The 13,616-nt window shown below is 38.1% G+C and overlaps 1 protein-coding gene across 1 annotated transcript in view; it reads right to left on the bottom strand.

The window, feature by feature from the left end:
* Nucleotides 1–4,478: 4,478 nt before the first annotated feature.
* Nucleotides 4,479–13,616, bottom strand: part of AQR (aquarius intron-binding spliceosomal factor) — a 99,655-nt gene continuing 90,517 nt past the window's right edge. The window contains exons 33-36 of the mRNA XM_043555714.1: nt 13,166–13,251; nt 11,706–11,880; nt 8,230–8,343; nt 4,479–6,771 (exon numbers count right to left, since the gene is read on the bottom strand). Of these exons, the coding sequence (XP_043411649.1) occupies nt 6,460–6,771; nt 8,230–8,343; nt 11,706–11,880; nt 13,166–13,251 (687 nt within the window). The 3' untranslated portion in view covers nt 4,479–6,459. The remainder of the gene's footprint in view (nt 6,772–8,229; nt 8,344–11,705; nt 11,881–13,165; nt 13,252–13,616) is intronic.

Genomic DNA, 13,616 nt, shown 5'->3' with positions numbered 1-13,616 from the left:
CTCTTTCTACTTTGTCTCAAGCAAATAAGTTTGTTTGTTTATTTTTGAGAGAGAGAGAGGCAGAGAGAGAAGGGAGACAGGACATCATGACCTGAGCTAAAACCAACAGTCAGACACTTAACCAACTGAGCTAGTTAGGTGATCCTCAAGCAAGTAAGTTTAAAGAACAGCATGGCACGGGATTTTCCACAAAGTGGGAAGGTGGTTCTAGCCCCAGTTCAATTAACTATGGTGTCCTAGGCAAATCACCAATGCCTTTGTGTTCTTACCTACAAATTAACGAGGTTCCTTCTGGCATTGGTGCCTATCACACAGTTGGCGCTCAACAGTAATGCACAAGAATTAAATTCTTTCAAAGACATCTTCCAGCTTTTTTGTATATTTAACCCAATTAATTTCTGTGAAAAGTAGTAAACCAGCAAAACAAAATGCAAATTAACTAGGCCTACTCCTATTCCACTATTATTCTCGGGACAGTCTGGGATTAGAAACCCACACTGGAAGGTACTCTGGAAGCAAAGGGGTAATGAGAATACAGTAGTACAGTAAGCACACTTATTCATGAACAACTGAACTAAAAAGAAAAAAAAAAAAAAGACCTTCCCAAATGGCCCAAATGAACTAATGAACCAAAGTAGAAAAAGATAGTATTTGGTACAATCAATTCTTATCCAGAACTTTTAATTTTTTCAAAATGTCAGTAAAAGCAGTTTCTCAAAACAGTTGTTTATCCTAAACCAGGCATCTCCCAAGAAGCAGCAGCTACCACTGAGGCTCTTGAATTTAAATGTACTTCAAGAAGAAGTGTTACATGAGTGTATTCTGTAAGTCAAAGATGGAGAGGAGCGGGATGGTGGGCACAGTCATCTCTGGAGATCAAGTGAGAGAATTCAACATGTCTAACGCAAGGTTAACTTTTGGGGTCCTTTATGTTAAATGTTCTCAGGAAGGAGGAGTTTTGTCATTTCCTGTATTTGCCTTTATTTTCTTGTATTATTTCTGGCCTACCCTTCTTGCCCATTCTTTTCCCTTCTTGAAACTTAAACTTTTTGAAGAAACACGCATTTAAAGGGCTGAGAAAACAAGACATATTGGAAATAAGAACTGTTCTTTCACTGCTTGGTAAGAAATGAGAAAGGTCTAGTGTGAAATACTGGAGTCTAAAATTAAAATCTAAACAGAGAATGCTCAGTGACCTTTTCTTAGGAGGCTTACATGAAAGAATGTCATGGTACACTGATCAGATTTGTATTCATTTGCATTTTCAGGATGTTGCTATTAATACATGACACTCAACAAATTACACAATATGACATTTTGTACAAATCACTTCACCTCTAGTTTTTTCTTCAGCTCTGTTACTTCAGCCTCTGGTTAATTAGAAAAAAAAGTTAAGAGCCTTTTTTTGTTGTTGTTGTTTTTGTAGGGGAGGAAAAATTTTACCTTGACTTTTTAGGGTTGGTGGCTGGGGCCTGTGAATTAAACCAACAAAAGACAGGTTAATAGAAGAGGCATAAAAATGTAACTAATACTTTCAACTTTACATCCATTTTGGGTAAAAACCCCAAAGAAGCTGTTAGGCTTAGAAGTTTATATACCATCTTAACAAAGAGGGATAAATGCTGAAGCAAATAGGCAAACAAAAAGGGGCTTGGGGCTTTTACAAGTGGCCAACTGGGGGCAAGTAAAAAATGTGCAAATGGATGAAGAGAAGGGTGATTTTAGTAAGGTTTGTTTATGCGGACTCAGCTGAGTGCCATCTGTTTCCAGTAATAAAGGTTACTGTCCTCTTCCTAGTACAGAAGAGAGGGGACACCTTGACAAATGAAAGTTTATGTCTCTTTTATGAAGGGATATTTATGCCCTGAGTTTTGGCAGAAGCAGAGGACAGACAGTTCTTCCTGCATCTGCTGCTTCTCAATGGCCTTTAGCTCAAAATAACCCTTATGCCAAAATGGCACATTTCAGGGTGCCATATTATAATCCCCTTAATTTTCTAAGGGGGAAATCAAAGTTCAAATGCTCTGGCAAAGATATTGTTTCCCAAACCGTGTTCTGCAGTTAGTTCCCTAAGATGTCTTATTTAAAAACAAAACAAAACAGTTCTATGGTCAAAGAATTTGGGAAATGCTGAGTTAAACATGTTTTTTTTTTTTTCCAGCAGGAGTTCTCAGAACCTTTAATTAACTAACAATGCACTATGTTTCTGCAAAACGGGAATAATTCACTGTGTTCCTCAACCTTATTTGACCATGGAGCATGTTTTTCAAGACTAGTGTTTTCCTGTAACATATGTTGAGAAGTAATGGGATTAGCCACCTTCGTATGTAATGCAGAAGTTTGAACAGCCACGGAAGTAAGTATAAGCCAAAAGATGGGAGCACTGAATAAAACTGGCACAGTATCAGTCAGCAGTAACCATGCTACATTCTGAGTCCTGCTCCAGGGGACTAAGCTCTGGTTTGTGTCCCTAGGAAGCAAACCAAAGTGTGCAAAGCTTCTGGATCCCATTGAATTAAATCCCCTCCTCGGACACTAAAGAGTACCAACGGATGAAGAAAAAATGGTCTCATGTGTTCATTCCATCTTTGGCTCAGTACAGCTCCAGTTGCATTATTCTTAAACATCTATTAACATGATTGCTTCATAATTACAAAGGCTAACTGCCAAGCCTTTTTCACAGGAAGCAAGGCACTGCTTATCTTTAACTGCTCTTCTGGCTCACGCAAAAGGGTCAGCTTTTTTTAAAAAAATCTCATCTTATGTTAACCGAAGAAACATCTCTAAAAATGTCATCTGAGTGGCTGCAAGATAAAAAAGAAAAAGGACATTTGAGGCACAAAGCTAACTAAATGCAACAATTAGAGGATTTGGGGTGGGGTGTACAGGATTCAGAATTGACGGAAGTGATCAATACATCAGAAGCATAATGGAACCTAGTATCATCCCTCTGGTTATTCTGTTCTGTCAGAATTTTCATTTCAGCAGAGACCATCTTCAGTATTGTGATCCTCAGTACACTGATTCTCACTCCCAATCAGTAGACTTGATCTTTGATCCTCAAATGTCAGCTGCTGCCACATGTCCCCTTCATCATCTTCCATATTCTCAGAATAGGCGCAAAGCTAAGCACCCAAGTCAGAAGACTGGTTGGCAATTATCTTCTATTGTCTCAAAAATGTGTGTGTGTGTGGGAAATGGAGAGAGAAGGGCTAGTATCTGCTGAACACCCACCCAGGTGCCAAATATTTTCACAAATATTAACAAATTAGTTGTCATTAATGGAACTTTTTTCAATTTTGAGAAGAAAACTGGGGCTTAAGTTATAAAATGTATCCAAGGTCAAACCAAATGTTGATAAGCAAATGAGGTAAAACTTGAGCCAGGTCTGCAAGAGTCCAAAGTCTATTTTATAGTATCATGCAGTTTCCTGATCATAAAAAACCTCCATTTATATAGGAGCACAAATGACCCATTTATGCCATTTTTCTCGGTACCTAGCACATCTCAACTTTTATCATGACACTAACTTCAAGAGACCTGATAATGTTTAGATCCTCTCATTCATTTGCCCAAATCAATGGAGCTATTTATTCTCAACTGCTGGTAATGAACTTTCTTAACTCAGCATTTTGTGGAAAAAAGTCTAAATACTTGAATTGCTTCATTTCATGCTCATTCACTTGCACACATCTTTTTGGTCTGCTTTTAAAAATAGTTTCCAAAATCATGACATATTCAGATATGGCAAACAGGATGGAGGGCAATGAGAACACTAGTCTGAAATGGTCACGTGGCTAGAGTACCTGTGTCTGTTGTTATCCCAAATGGAAAACTCTTGAATTTATGAAGCAATCATGCTTGTGTTTTTGACTGAAAAAAAAAAAAAAACAAACAAAACAAAAAACAATGAACAAAACACTGCCCTAGGACTATAGACTTGGATTCTAACCTGTTCTTCCACAGTTGCCACCTTAGTTAAGACTATGTGACTCAGTTTCCTCATTAATTAAAATAAAAATAGATCTCTTAAGTTCATTTAAAAATTCCAAAATTCTAGTCAACTGCAACTCACTGATCGTTCCTGTGAATAAACAATTTAAAATAATTCAAATCCTGGGGCACCTGGGTGGCTCAGTTGGTTAAGCATCTGACTTCAGCTCAGGTCACGATCTCGTAGTCTGTGGGTTCGAGCCCTGTATTGGGCTCTGTGCTGACAGCCTGCAGTCTCGAGCCTGCTTCAGATTCTGTGTCTCCCTCTCTCTCTTCCCCTCCCCCGCTCATGCTCTATCTCTCTCAAAAATGAATGTTAAAAATTTTTATTTAAGTAATTCAAATCCCAACACTATCATCCCTTCTAAAATTCCTTTGACAAAGGCAAAGGATTCACCCATCTTCCAGTTAAATTTTCTTTTTAGCGTGACTGAAAATCAGGCAGCAGAGAAAAAAGTAAGTCACTAGCTAGACAGAGTGATATATAGTGTTTGCAAAATGGTTTACTTCATGAGAAAGCAGCCCAACAGTTTGCTTATTCTGGTTGCAGGTATCATGATTCATATCCTCTAACAGGTAGAGAGAAACATCAATCTTTTCCATGAAACACAGTAATACAGTAAAGCTTCTTTCTCTCTTGCTTAGCCTGATACTAGATATTCACAGATGAAAGTAATTCTGTGAGTCCTATTCCTCATACAGATGACCACAACACCTGCTTCCGAATTCCTATAATCAGAGAAATTATGTAACAGACTATCTGGCTCATTCCTTACTCTGATAACAAATAGACAAAGATTTTCCAGTATAGTTTCCTCGGCGTTTCCTTCCCATCATCTTCCCTTCCCTTTCCTTTTCTTGTGTTCTGATGAAGGAAGACACCGTGTAGTAGGAGAGTCTGACTCATCTCCACCACAGCCTGGGAGAGTTGAGCAAACACTAGTCAGTCAAAAAATCATTAACTTGACTTTCTTGGTTTAATTTCTTTATAAGAGTTCATTCCTTCAATATGTCAGGATTAGAAGCATTTCAGTGGCAGTGTGCGGTTCTTGCCTATTTCCTCAAAGGTTCTTTGTACATGGTCAAACCTTTAGGTAGATGCACCAGAGGGGACACTATGGGGGAAATGCTCCCCATTAGCCACTCTAGCAGACATCTAAATGGGGAAGAGAAGTAGTGGGCAAGTTCTCCCTACCTTATTCATCTCTCTTCTGGCCACCACGCCCAGGAAACTTCATAAGCAGAGGTCCCATGTCAGAAAACATCAGTCACACTATTAATTTTACCATCACAGAATCTACTCTACTTTTCATTCACATTGAGGACAGTATAGTAACCTCAGAACAATGCTTCTCAAACTACAAAGCGCATATAAATCCCCTGGACACTTTGCTGAAATGCTGATTCACATTTAATAGATCTGGGGTAGAGTCCACACTGCTGCAATTTTAACAAGGTTCAGTGGATGCTGATACTTCTAGTTTGCAAATCACACTTGAGTAGCAAGGTCCTACTCTGCCCTCCCAAATCTAGAGCACATTTTACCTTAAGGTCTCCTTGTGTCTGGTTATCTACCAAGAAAACTAAACAGGGCAGAAGATTCAGAACCTCTGCATTGTGAGAATTCTATCCTATATAGGGGAATTGGGTTCAGTGACTTTCACTGCCCAGACTCTGGATCTTTCTTCCTGCCCAGATGGATTTGCCGGATCTTCTTGCTCAGCTGAATGACATACCCTGGCTCAGCCTTACCAGCTTGATTTGATGCCACTCTGCCAGCAACTCAAACATTAGGAACACTTGCTAAAATACAAATACCCAGTCCTAACCCTGAGATTCAGATTTATCAGGTCAAGAGTGGCCCCAAGAATGAACAGACACTCTAGGTGGTTCCAATACATTATGAGACTTTGGGGCAGGAAATACATGTAGCCTCTGTGATCAGAGAAATCTAGACCTATCTATGGCTATTAATGCCTTTACATCAAGAAGACAGCCAAGAAAGGTAAGAAAAAAGGAATCACAATTTGAGTATCTGATACTATAACAGAAGAAACAACTTCCTCCCCAATTTGAACACTTTCTTAAGGGTGCTTATGGTTGATTTCAGTGTATTTGATCCCCTTCTTTAGAGAAGTTCACTGAAAATGTAAAGTATGTCTTATATATTCTATAGAAAATTCTTTTAATGTAGGTATGAATAAGATATATTTGGTTAATTATAAAAATATCAAAGGAATGGCTATTTGCCCTTCTGACTGAAGAAATGAAACTGAAGTTGCTCATACACATACAATTTTCTTTTAAACATATCCAAGAAGACAAGCACGGAGATCAATTAACAAAAAAAAGGACTTAACATTAATTAGTACCCTTAAAATAGCAGAAGCAAATATAAAATACAAAAAGCAGCTTTACTTAGACTTTATGAATGAAATGTCATCCCTAAGAAAGGCTACAGTTGGGCTACTTGGTCTCTTCTGAGGCAGGTGTGACATGCTGGGGGGCGTTAGCCTCTGCTGGTACAGCTGCAGGTCCTGCCATAGAAACAGTGGTATCAGACACAGGAGGGACAGCTTCTGGATTGGAACTAGCTCCTGTGTGATCGGGGGTGGTCCCAGTCTGAGAGGCTGAGGATTCTTGACTGGAGCTGGCATCTGTGAGACTGGACAGATCAGCCTGGGGAGGATTGGCCTCTTCTTCTATTTCTAGTTCTGTTTCCTGACTTTGAACTTCCTCAGCTTCTTCAACCATAGCAGGTGGTAGCTGTAATAAAGTCTAATGAAAAAAAAAAAAAAACAACACATCAATATGAACTCAAATGAAAGAAAAACACTGGCTTACAAAGCTAAACTCTCACATTAATGTTATTTTCTTAATAGATATCGTTCAATCTAGAGTTTTCCAAAACACTCCTGGCCATTTTATAATACAAACGTAACAACTCTGATGACAATGGCCTAGGTCTTCCTGACTCCAAAGATCAAAGTACATATTAAATCTTCAGAGAAGAAAATAATATAAAAATTGATAAGCTTAAAAAAGCTAAAAAGCAAAAATATCTGCTATAACACTTCTGCAAAAACACTGGCTCGTTAGGACTGACCGACAACAGCTCAAGAAAGGGCCAACTTTAATCAAGGAGCCATGTGAGGGGAGGAACCAAGCCTTCAGACAAAACCATGGCCAAGAGGGAACAGCATGGTACAAAGCTTCTGTCTCACTCTACCAGAACACTGGAGCAGCTCTACATGCTTAGCCTTCCCTTTAGAACAGCTACAATGAAAAAGGCCAACCATGACAAGTGTGGGTGAAGATATGCAGCTACAGCTCTCACACGCTGCTGCTGGCAATATGGTGCAACTACTTTGTAAAAACAGATTGGCGGTTTCTTAAAGAGTTGGACACATAGGGGCACCTGGGTGGCTTAGGTGATTAAGCATTGGACTCTTGATTTCAGCTCAGGTCATGATCTCACAGTTGGTGAGTTCAAGCCTCGCGTCAAGCTCTGTGCATGGAGCCTGCTTGGGATCCTCTCCCTCTCTCTCTGCCCCTCCCCTACTCACGCTCTCTGTCTCAAAATAAACAAATAAAAATTTTTTTTAAAAGTTGAACACATATTCACTCCATTATTCAGCCATTCTACTCCTAAGGAATTTACCCAAAAGAAAATACAAAGATTTGTATAAGAATGTTCACAGCAGCTTTATTTGTAATAGCCAGACTTGGAAAGAACCCAACTGTCCAGCAACAGGTCAACAGGTACACTTGGTACATCCATACAATGGAACATTATTTGTCAATAAATAGGATATGACAGTATACCGATTGACAGGACGATCCCTGGGGGCCTGAAGAAGGTGGGAAAGGGACCGGTGAAAGATGAGAGGGGTTACCAAGGGGCACTAGGAACCTTCTGGAAATAATTAGTATGTTCGTTATCTTGATTGCAGTGATGGGTTCACAGGTATTTACATATGTCAGAACATACCGAATTATATACTTAAATATGTAGAACTTATTGTTTGCCAAATTCTATCCACATAAAGGTGTTTTTAAATCTCTCTCTCAAAATAAATAAACTTTAAATAAATGGATGTTACGTGAACAACAACAACCCTGTTTGGTTTAGCTGTTTTCCCATAGCAATCAAGTACTTTAAAGGTATAATCTACAAAGGCAAAGATTCTTTCTACAACAACAAAAAAAATAAGACTGAATTTTGAGAAAACTCACCTGATGATAATGATGTGTGGTCTGTATCAAATGCATGTACATGTTATATACAAAGTTTGCCATCTGGGGCATATTCTTTATTATCTGTACTTCATGAGATGGCCTCTCTCCATTCTAGAAGAAGGCAAAAAGAAAGTTAAGTACAGTAAGAAAGTTAATATGCGGGGCGCCTGGGTGGCTCAGTCGGTTAAGCGGCCGACTTCGGCTCAGGTCACGATCTCGCGGTCTGTGAGTTCGAGCCCCGCATCGGGCTCTGTGCTGACAGCTCAGAGCCTGGAGCCTGTTTCAGATTCTGTGTCTCCCTCTCTCTCTGCCCCTCCCCCATTCATGCTCTGTCTCTCCCTGTCTCAAAAATAAATAAACGTTAAAAAAAAAATTAAAAAAAAAAAAAAAAAAAAAGAAAGTTAAAATGCTAAAAGCGAACATTCTAGAAGCCCATGTCTTATGTATAAGCACTAGGGTTTGGAGGACATAAGAACAGTAACAGGACAGGGTGCCTGGGTGGCTCAATGGGTTAAGTGTCCAACTCCTTGTCTTTTCTTTCTTTCTTTCTTTTTTTAATGTTTACTTTTGAGAGAGAGAGACAGACCATGAAGGGGGAGGGACAGAGAGAAGGGGACAGACAGAACCTGAAGCAGGCTTGAGGCTCTGAGCTGTCAGTACAGAGCCCAATGCAGGGCTCAAACTCACAAATCATGAGATCATAACCTGAGCTGAAGTCAGATGCTTAACCAACTGAGCCACCCAGGTGCCCCAAATGTCTGACTCTTGATTTCCATTCAGGTCATAATCTTGTGGTCATGGGATCAAGCCCCAGGTTGGGCTCCTCCCTGGTTATGGAGCCAGCTTAGGATTCTCTCTCTCCCTTTGCCTCTCGCTCATGTTTTCTCTTATTTAAAAAAAAAAAAAAGGACAAGAAGGACAAGAATAGTCACAGGACATTAAGAAACAAGTGTGAGTGACTGGGGCGCCTGGATGGCTCAGTCGATTGAACATCCAACTTTGGCACAGGTCATGGTTTTGCAGTTTGTGAGTTCAAGCCCCACATCAGGCTTGCTGCTCTCAGCAAATAGCCTGCTTCAGATCTTCTGTCCTCCCTTCTCTCTCAAAAATAAATAAAAGATTAAAAAAAAAAAAAAAAGATGTTAAGTGTGAGAGTCCAATAAGGACTTCAGAAAGAGAAAGTGATTCAATTTAAATTGAGTAAAAGAGACTAGAAGAAAGCTAAGAGTTACTACCTTATAATACAATTTCAGGTTGGTAAGTAAAATTTATGAGTTTTGGTCTAATTCATGCAGAAGAGTAAGAGATAAATGATCAGTTGAATAGAAAGAAAAATCAACATTGTCTAAAGTATTGTCTCTAATACTTTGTATGCAACAAAGGCAATTTTCAATTTTATTCAGAAAAAAATATTAAACCTATTTTTCCTATTTTTGTTTTTCTAAAAAGAAGCTAATATTACTGGTATTTAATATATAGACTTGTTAGTCATAAGGGTGAATATTCAAGAAATTTTTCCCTAATAAAGCATATGGTCAAATGCTAGTCTAAAGTGCAAATTTTGTGGTATCTAAGAACTCTTTGGGGGAGACTTAAATTGTGGGAATCCCAGATTCAGTAGGTCTGACACAGAATGAGGTGATTCTGATGCAGTCGTTTCCCACAAAAATCTGAGAAATACTGCTCTAAAGTGGTAAAGCATGAATGAAGACAATAAAAAAAAAAATGTGCATTTCTTCCTAAACCATCCTAGAATAAAGATGAACAACTTTCTTATTTATAGTCAACTCTAAAATATTTTATAAAGTCTCACCCTTTCTCACTGTAGAAGCAATTCAGAAGACTATAAAGGTAAAAAATTTTATCATCAAGTAACAAATTAAGGCATGTAACGTCAGAAATACAAATTGTATTAAATGGTATTTCTCAGAATTAAGCAGGACGGTAGTATTACATGTAAGTAGGTGTTCTTTTGATAATGGTCACTTTCTGCAATGGTCACCACTTCTGTGTGCCAAGACCGCCATGCTGTTACAACTATGAAATACTACCTTTACAACATGGAAGGCTTTTTGTTTGTTTTGTTTTTGTTTGTTTGCTTATTTTCTGGTGGCTCTGCTGGAAGCTGCCTCTTCTGAGACGCAGCACTAGTGGCACAGCCCCGGCCGCCTCCAACACTCATCTCTTGAGCAGTAGGTGGGGAGATGCTCTCAGGTAGTCCCCCAAGGGCTTGACTCCATGGTGTTGGGTAAGGCACTAGTTTTTAAGCCTTCTGTTCATTGGTACTGCCTGATCTCCTCCACGTGTCTCCAGATGTGTCCCTGCAGCCTTTGGATAAAAAGACTGCCTCAGACCTTGTGTTAGGAATCTGCCTGTTTAATAATCAGCCCACAAAAGAATGAGAAGTTCAGAGCCATAGGATTGTGTCCAGACTTCAGAGGCTGACATTCAAGGCTTTACATGACTCCACCCCCTCATATCATTCCACCCTCATCCTTCTATTCCTCTACAGAAACATTGCTTTAAAAAAAAAAATGCAGTTAAAAAAAAAAAAAGTACTCAGCCTTATTATAAAACAAACACACAACATTTAATCTTTTCTTCAAAAGGGGGAGTAGGGGGGGCAAATAAGTGTACTGTGAACATTGAAAACAGCTTTATTTAAAACCCAAATGGATCTCTAAGACATTGCATTAAATGAAAAATGCAAAGCTCAAAAGTCACAACCTAAAGATTAATGAGTATGCTAACCTTTATGTAAGAAAGAAAACAATATAAAAAAATAATCAGGTTATTTGCTCCTTTATGCAAAAGGAATGTAGGAAGCATAAACCAGAAATTAAAGGGACTGGTTACCTTTTGGGGTGGGGGTGGAAAAGGGGAGCAAAGATGAGGGGTTTAACAACAGTAGCAGCGATGAGGAGGCAATGACATTTCTGAGCATGTCCTTTGTTAAGTGTATGTGCTATTCCCTCCGATATTCTCCAAAAATGTAGGTAAGAAAGGGTTCTCCAAGAGCTAAACCATTTATTACTCTGTTATCAAGTAATTAGTTAAGTTCTCCTTAAAAAGCTGAAGAGAGGCAGTACAGTACAGTGATTAACAAGGAGGATTCTGGAGTTACACTGCCTGGGTTTTCAAATCTTGGCTTCTCCATCTATGAGATGCATGACCAAACTACTTAACTTTGCTAACCCTTAGCTTCCTCATATGTAAAATGGAGTTAATAAGAAACCTTACTGAAAAGGACTATTAGATGAAGTGAGATCATGCATGTAAAGAACTCACTGCCTGATACCTAGTGAGTACTCAATGTTCGCATGTATTGTTATTTTGCGCAGAAAATCTAATTCAGTTCCACAGTGTAAGGAGCGCTCTAAACCAGTGATCGGATGATCTATGTGATGATGTTCCTAGCTACTGTGATCATCTGTAAAAGAGCACTGCTCTATACAATGAAGAAAGAGTCCTACCTTTCTACTGGTTGGGAAAGGTTCTGTTGGAATTATATGCAAATGAAGTGGACGGGCAGTGAGCTGGCTAAAAGCTGGCGTTAGCTCAAAACAGTTTTGGAAGAGGGATACTCTTGCGAAGATATACAATCCAAGTCTGGCTCTAGACATGGCCACCACCAAGCGACGGACATCCCTTTGGAAAACAAACAAAATTAATTAACATAGTTCAAGATTAATAACATAAGTATGCAGCTTGTTTTCTTGTTTTGTTTTTTTTTTAACATATTCCACTCATTATTTCTGTTCAGCTATAGCAATAAAAAGTTAAGCTTCTTAAAAACTTAATAGAATAAACATTAAGTTAATCAGTGTCGTGTGACTAGTTAAACCAAGTAAAGTTAATGCTTTATCACTGACCTCCATGTTTTTGTTTTTGTGAGGGGGGTATCATGACCAATGCGCTGATTAAAAGATCTAAGTAGCTATAGTAGTATTATGGTACAAGAAGTCACGTCTTAAGAATGTGAAAAAGACAAAAGCACTAGACAGTAATAAAAAAAAGGTGGAGACTGAACAAGGCAGTATTCATGTATTCATACTGTGAGTTTTGGAGACATTTTAATTACGTAAATCATGATGATGCCGTATTTAGACAGTAGCTATAAATAAGCAAAAACAAACTATTTTAGAATGCAATAATTCTGAAACAATTTCTTGAAAATTACATCTTTGTTTACTCTTACATAAAAGTTATCAGTCTAATGGAACCTGATGAGCGGGGCTAAGCTCCAAGCAGATTTTGACTTAAATAACAACATTATGAGAGCTTGGAGAATTTTTTCTTTATATCCACCAAATAAAATAATAAAATGAACTCTCATTATAGTTTTTGCCACTAAGTCATATGAGATAAAAGTTTACACAAAACTAAATGGCTGCTTTGTAACAAGAAGGTATTATTCCCATAATTCTGTAGCACATAAATACATCACAATAAATGATAAAAATAGATTATTGTTTGTTTTGACAATTTAATCCTGGGAGAACAAATGGTTCCTTTATCCTCTAACAGTGAGGCTGAAAGACTGTGTGAGGAAAAAGTCAGAAATCCTATGCAATGAGAAATGTACTCTGAAGACTATTTTTACCACCTTCTTAACTCTTTTAATTTCTGACACTGTTTCCAAAAAACATCATATATTAAGATTTTATAATAAAATTCTGTCTCTGCTACTGAAGATTAAAAAGTAAATGTACTAAATATATTAAAGATTCAAAAAATTCAGATGCAATGACAATAGTTAACTATATAAAGAATCTGATATTGTTACACTCCAACAAAAAGCTGCCAAACCAAAAGCTGCCATACCAATTAATTATACTTTAAACTTAAAAAAATTTAAAGCCACTTAGCTACAGAAGTTCAAAATTGAAGCAGACAGTAAAGTTTAATAATATAAACATTTTTCCTTATGTACCTCAGATGGCCCACTGCCCTGGTTCGTACTAGAGAAAGAAGAATATAATCATTCTGTTGACCTTGAAATCTGTCAACAGTTGTCACCTAGGGAGAAAAAAAATGGAAAATATGGTATCTTTTCAAACGCACCATAACAAGACTTTAGAGAGATCATTTAAATCATATGCCAGCACAAAAATCTTATCATTAGAATAATCCCAAGAGAAACGTGATCATATACTTGGAATTGAGAAAAACAGTTGATGAACACTACGAAATAAATCTCAGGAACCAGATTAGACTATGTCCCCATGTTATTTACACTTACAGCACTCATCTTTACCTCTGCTGACAACGAAGTAACTATCTGTAGAATTAACAGTCTTCCCCCACTAGACGACCCAAGTCCATGGACACAGGTCCTGTTTATCTTATTACCTGGTATACCAGTTTGATGCCCAGCAACATAA

This window comes from Prionailurus bengalensis, chromosome B3 (genome assembly GCF_016509475.1).
Source record: "Prionailurus bengalensis isolate Pbe53 chromosome B3, Fcat_Pben_1.1_paternal_pri, whole genome shotgun sequence".
NCBI lineage: Eukaryota > Metazoa > Chordata > Mammalia > Carnivora > Felidae > Prionailurus > Prionailurus bengalensis.
This window is presented reverse-complemented; position numbering and strand designations above follow the sequence as displayed.